Genomic DNA, 6,764 nt, shown 5'->3' on the forward strand with positions numbered 1-6,764 from the left:
CGTATATAATTTATTTTATAAAATATTTATATATTAAATAATAAATTATTTTGTATGAAAATTATTTAAAATATATATTAAATTTGTAAAAAAATTTGTGTGAAAATAATTTTTTGTTTTTGTATAAAATTTGTTTGAAATACGTAAATTATATTATATTAAATTTGTCTAAAATTTAATTAAAAGAAACATTTGATTTGTCTAAAATTTTTTTGAAAAAAACTGTTATATTTGATTAAATTTTTCAGAAATTTGTTTGATATGAAATATATTTTTGTTTAAATTTTATCTAAAATGAAATATTTTTACGTTTAAAATTTGTCTGAAATATATTATTTTTATATTACTTCATCTGTCTAAAATTTTTCTAAAATACATCGTAATAGTTAAAAATTTAATAAATAAATATCTATTCAAAATCTATCACAAAATCGTTTGAAAAAAAATTCAATAAAATTTCAGATAAAATATAAATTAACAACAAAAACTTTTGGGACAAAAAAAATTTGTCTCAATTTTATTTAAAACAAAAAACTTGTTTTTAATTTATTCAAAATTTATCTCAATATCACCTCAAAATTTGTTCGAAAAATATTGATTTTTAGTAGTATTTGTCTTTTCATATGAATAATTAGAGATTCGTTTTGAAAATTATATTTTGTGATTATTAGTTTAAAATGATTTTATTTTATTTTTTATTATAAAAAAATATTTTTGTCCTAACAATAAAAGTTAAATGATGAGAATGTAATTTACGTGATAATTTTTTTTCCGGTTCAATTTATTTCTCATATTAATACGTATTAAATAATCACCGTCTTTAAGAAAGCACTTTTTGATAATATGTAACTGGCGATTTAGATTTTCTAAAATTTGAATTTTACTTTAAAGAATAGAGTGTAATCTTCTATCTTTAAATAATTTTTTTTATATTTATTTTTAGTCTTACCTATAAAATTAATAGTAAAAAATTACATTTTACTTTTTAAAGTAAATTTTAAATTTTAGACGATCCAAATTCTGTAATTCGAATAGTGTTATATTAGAGGGAAAAAAATCATTTTAATAGATACTTCTTAAAAGAAGAGCTGCTAATTCCTATCTAATCATACCACTTTATTATTAAATTCAAATGTTTTTTTTTTCCCCATACTCTTACATTAGATAGCATTGACGTGAACTTCGAAGAAAAAAATGAAGAGGTCACTAAGCCACTAACGTATGCTATGATGCAAATTGATTAGCAAGAAAAAGGCCACTACGTATGCCATGATGAAAATTAATTATTTAACAACCAGAATCATTTCATATATATATGCACCGTACTTATCTCCTAATTCGTCAGTCATATCATCTTGTCCTTAATTTGATAATTTCCATACTCTTAAATCTAGTTAGTCTTCAACCACAACACACATTTTGTGACTTTCGTGACACGGAGGAGAAAAAGAATGTCTTCATCTAAAGAAGTTATCAATGTCTTAATGGTGTCACCAACTCTTCAAGGCCACCTGAACCCAACTCTCAATTTTGCGAAACGCCTTGCATCAAAGGGTGTCCACGTCACATTAGCAATACCCGAAGAACTACGTCAGCGTTTCCAAAACCTCCACAACCAAGAAACCAATAATTTCCACCACCATAGCGACAAGCCATCAAAGATCCAACTAGCGTACTTCTCTGATGGCCTTAGCGTTGACCATGATCGCAGCAACGATCCCGCGGCTTTCTTCGCTTCCTTCGAAACCAAAGGTGCGGAGAATCTTTCAAACCTCATCACTCACCTAAAGGAGCACGATCGAAGCTTCTCGTGCTTCATCGCAAATCCTTTCATGCCGTGGTCAGTGGATGTTGCCGTTTCTCATGGAATTCCTTGTGCCATGTTTTGGCCCCAAGCTTCGGCTCTTTTTTCCATTTACTGTCGCTATGTATGCAAAACGAACTGTTTTCCTGACATGGAGAATCCAAATGAGACCCTTCAGTTACCATCACTGCCAACGTTACAGGTTCGAGAACTTCCCAGCTTTTTGCTCCCCTCTTGCCCTCCCTACCACAAGAAAATGGTTACGGATTTTGAGCCAATCTTGGACAAAGTGAAATGGATTTTAGGAGCTTCCGTTTACGAGTTTGAAGAGGAGATAGTGAACTCCATGGCTTCACTGAGACCTATTCTCACCATTGGACCCCTTGTGTCACCATATTTGTTAGGACAAAAAGAGAGTGAAGATTTTGATGATCTTAGTGTAAATTTGTGGAGGCCAGAAGATTCTTGTCTACAATGGCTTAACGATAAGGCAACTAGTTCGGTTATCTACGTGGCATTTGGTAGTTTAATGGAACTTTCACAGAAGCAAATGGATAACATCGCAATTGCTTTGAAGAATACAAAGAAACCGTTTCTCTGGGTGATTAGGCCACAGAAGGGTGGTGCTGAATTGCCACAAGAGTTCTTGGAAGAAACCAAAGAAAAGGGATTAGTGGTGACGTGGTGCCCTCAGGCAAATGTGCTAATGCATCCTGCAGTGGCTTGCTTTGTAAGCCACTGCGGGTGGAACTCGACCCTGGAAGCTGTGACGGCCGGCGTACCGATCGTTGCCCTTCCCAACTGGTCAGATCAACCGACGAATGCTAAGCTTGTAGAAGATGTGTTTAAGACTGGGGTGAGGATGAGGATTGGGGAAGAAGAAGCTGGGGTTGCGAGCGCAGAAGAGGTTGAGAGGTGCATTACGGAAGTCATGGAGGGTCCCATGGCTGAAGAGATTAAGATGAGAGCAGTGGGGCTAAAAGAAGCTGCACGGAAAGCGATGCTGGATGGTGGTTCGTCAGATAGAAATATCATTCGGTTTGTCACCGAAATTTCTGGGAAATCCACTTAGAATAATCAAGTTTCATTTGGATAATACAGTCTTCGGTAAGGGGGAAGATATTGAGCAGAGAAAGAATTAATAGTATTAGATAGCAATAAAAAAAATAAAAGAGAATTAAGGAAGAATTAAAGAGGAGAGATAGGGGGAGAAAATAATTCTATTGATAGGATTTTAAAAAGAGAAGATATAAATTATTTAATTGTTATTATTACTTTATTTATAATAAATTTTACTCTTAGTAAAAAAATTTTAATTGAACTAAAGATTTATTTTTACTCTTTACATTTTTTATTCTAATAAATTAGTCATCGATATACTTTTTCGTCACATGCTTTATTTATTGTAATAATTTTTATTAACTTAGTCATAAAAAAATTTGTGCCTAGACAACTTTTAGGCTTACGCATAATATCATTCGTACATACTTTTTGTGTGTACTTGATACTTAATAAATTTTTGATATTGGGTTTTCAAATATTTTTGACAATACAAAAAAATAGATTTAAATTCTTTAAAGTTTGAATTTTATTTTAGAGAGTAAAATATGATTTCTTACTATTTATTTTATAGGTAGGATTAAGAGAAAATATGAGAGAAAAATTATTGAAAAATTACACTTTACCCTCTAAAATAAAAATTTAAAATTTAGAGGATCTAAATTCCAAAAAAATTGAAAAAAACAAAGAGATACACACTCTTTGTTCTCAACACTTAAAAAAAATTAGTGCTTTTAAGAGAAAGTCTAAAGAGTCAACAGTTTTATTAAAATTTGGCCAGCACTTTACTATAAAAAAAATGAATAGCTCTACACCATTAGATTTTATCTCATACAATTTGGCCAGCACTTGCTAGTCCTCTAATACTCCCGTGCTTTTAATTAAAAAATTCTAAAGATAAAAGTAAAAATTTCTCTCTAAAATTTAGAAAAATTATAATTATTCACTTTTTTTTTTAAATCTGATTTAATGTCATGAGGTGATCAACTTTTGTTATTCTAGTGCTACTATTACTCTTGGTTTACATCCTCTATCTTTTATTTTTCTTTTAGTTTTATGTAACGGATTGATTAAACATGGATCATTTGTTTAAGTTTATTGACTCAAAGTTTATATTTATGTTGAATCTTTGCTAATTTAATTTGTTGTTATCTTAGTTTTTGATTTAGTTGTTTTAATTTGAGCTGTTTATTGTTTTTTATGATGGGTTTACTCTGTGGACACCAAATTTTGTTGAATTGTACTTAGTAGTAGGAGCGAATTTTATAAACTTGTTATAAGGCTATGATCACGGACGCCTTGAGTTGCTAAATGATTTTAATGGATAATAATTAGGGGTTAAAATTGCTTTGTTCTTTATGACTTATCGAATTCTCTTAGTTAATTGGTTAAGTAAATTCACATTTTAGTTCTTGAAATTCACATGATTATTAATTTTTGTTTTTAAAATTTAAAATTTTTTATAATAGTCTCCTTAATTCAAGTCTATACACCAATTTAGTCCTTCGATTTTTTCTAGTGATGAATCAACAGAGTATTAAAATGGTAAAATTTTGTCCCTGTTGAACTTTCTAATGATTAAGTGACATGCCAACATTTAATTTTAGACCATTTGATCCGTAGAACCCTAACTTCCTCTTCCTCCTCCATGTTTGTGAATTTTAAAAGCCCTAGTTCGTCGGTTTCTATGACTTTAGGGGGCTATATTCTTGTCACTACGGCGGAGAAGGTCATCATTGTTGGAAAAGCATTTCTGCCCCCGTTGACTTGATAGATATTGCACTCGTCCAAACGCTTGCTCACGTGGCCACCGGCCTTGTCATGTGCTTCTCCGATCAACCCTTCTTCTTCCAGTGCAAGAATTCCGAGTCCCTCATCCGAAAAGCCGAAATCTTTTAGCTGTTTCTGAAGTACCTTGGTGATTCTTTAGGCGTGTGTCTATCACTTACTGTCGTGCCCTGCCTCAAAGAGTTGTACTTGATTCTCTATCGGTCCAAATATTTTGATTATTATGCTCAATTGTGTAAGTTGTTATTTTTGCTTCAAAATCATTTGATTTATGGCCATTTCTATAATTTGAACCAAAAAATTTCAGCCTTTTTGGATGTCTTTCCAATTGAGGATATTGGGTTGAATAAGGATGTTAGGAAACATGTTGAGCTCTTGCCGAAGCAATCAAAGAAGGCCACTAGGTTGTTTATAGACAATAATAATGATGCGTTTAGAATAAGATTTTTCGCTTTTTTGGTGAATTTAAGAGTGAAGAGATTCTTGATTCTGCTGAATAATTGAGGAATTTCTATGTTGATAAGTTTAGGATTTTGGATGCTAGGAGTTGTAGAAGTAAAATTGAGGATTTAGAAGAGCAGATTGTTAATCATGAAGTATAAAAAATAGGGTTCTAAGGACAAGGAAGTAGAAAAGAAAAGTGAGAGGAGAAAGACAATGCAGATAGTAGAAGGAAGAAGAAGAAGAATACAATCAAAGAAGGTCACTAGTTTGTTTATAGACAAGAATGATGATGCGCTTCAGATAAGATTTTTTGCTTTTTTAATAAATTTGAGAGTGGGGAGATTCTAGATTCTGCTAGATTGAGGAAGAAGAAGAAGAAGTCAGAATTTTAAGAATCAAATAGGATCTAAAATTAAATGTTGCCATATTACCTAATTGTTGGAACTTTCAGCATGACAAGATTTTATCATCTTAGCATTCTATTTGTTGATTAATCACCGAAAAAGGTCGATGGACCAAATAAATGCCGAGACCTAAATCGGAGACTACTATAAAGAATTTTAAATTTCAAAAATTAAAATGAATAATTATATGAATCTTGGGACTAAAATGAGAATTTATTTTTAATTGGTTAAAATTTTTTGAATTGGAATAATTAATTTTAATTAATTTTTTCGTATTGAAGGTTGACTAGTTAAAATATTCTTTATCACATTATTTTAGATTAGACAGGGATAACAACACTGAGAATTAACACTAATCGAAATCTTTTATTAATTGATCAATCGCTTTTACTAGTTATTTTATTTCGCTTAGTTTACTTGTTACCTCTAATTTCCTCCATTCCTATTTTATTTTATTTATAGTTTTACTTTTAGTTGTTTACCATAAATCTCCCAATTCCCATAGTCAATAACAATGTGCAAAGACGACTCAGGAATAAAACTCTCACTTGGTTTTGAATTTAGTGACAATATTTTAAATTTGATCGATGAAATTTCAGTTTTGGAATACTACTATAATAAGACAAAGAATTTTTCAATAATCCTATTTTCTCCCAAGCTGATTTTACACCCATCAAGTAGATTAAATAAATGGCTAGACAAATTTAATAGTTATATTATTAATAATTTAAAGAGAGAGTACAAAGATATTTTAGAATTTAATTTTTTTTTTTTACTTAATTACAATGAGCTTTATGATAGTCTTTTTATAGTTTCTCAAGATAGTATATCATAATTTTTAGATAATTCTTCCTAAATATTATCTTAAATATTTTTGTGGATTAATGTTTAAATTAAAGATTATTCATTTTTTAAATGAGTTTTTTAAAGATTAAATTAGTAATATTAGATTATTAGACTCTAAAAAATATAGTCGTAAGTTAATTAAATTGGTCTTTATGTTAGTTAAATTATTCTGTATCACGTCAAGTGATATGTGACATGATAATACGGCAGGTTAAATATCACGTGTCATAAAATAATTGATTGATGTGTTAATAACATGTAATATGTCACTTATAATCTGACATGCGATAAACTTAAATGGAGTTAGATAAACTTAAATGGAGTTAAATTAGTTTCCAAAAATAGGGATGGCAACACCACCCGAATCCGCGGGTACGCACCTTGCCCCTACTCACTCCGCACCGAGGCGGGTTCTTGGG

The 6,764-nt window shown here is 30.5% G+C and overlaps 1 protein-coding gene across 1 annotated transcript; it reads left to right on the plus strand.

Moving 5' to 3' along the window:
• Positions 1 to 1,451: 1,451 nt before the first annotated feature.
• Positions 1,452 to 2,876, plus strand: LOC107480359 (UDP-glycosyltransferase 84B2). The gene has a single exon (XM_016100491.2). It carries the CDS (start codon positions 1,452 to 1,454, stop codon positions 2,874 to 2,876), a length of 1,425 nt encoding a protein of 474 aa, XP_015955977.1.
• Positions 2,877 to 6,764: the final 3,888 nt, after the last annotated feature.

This window comes from Arachis duranensis, chromosome 1, assembly GCF_000817695.3.
Source record: "Arachis duranensis cultivar V14167 chromosome 1, aradu.V14167.gnm2.J7QH, whole genome shotgun sequence".
Lineage (NCBI taxonomy): Eukaryota > Viridiplantae > Streptophyta > Magnoliopsida > Fabales > Fabaceae > Arachis > Arachis duranensis.

Bases quoted from the DNA above. Each gene is read 5' to 3' on its own strand.
- LOC107480359 (XM_016100491.2), top strand. From the start codon at position 1,452: ATGTCTTCATCTAAAGAAGTTATCAATGTCTTAATGGTGTCACCAACT.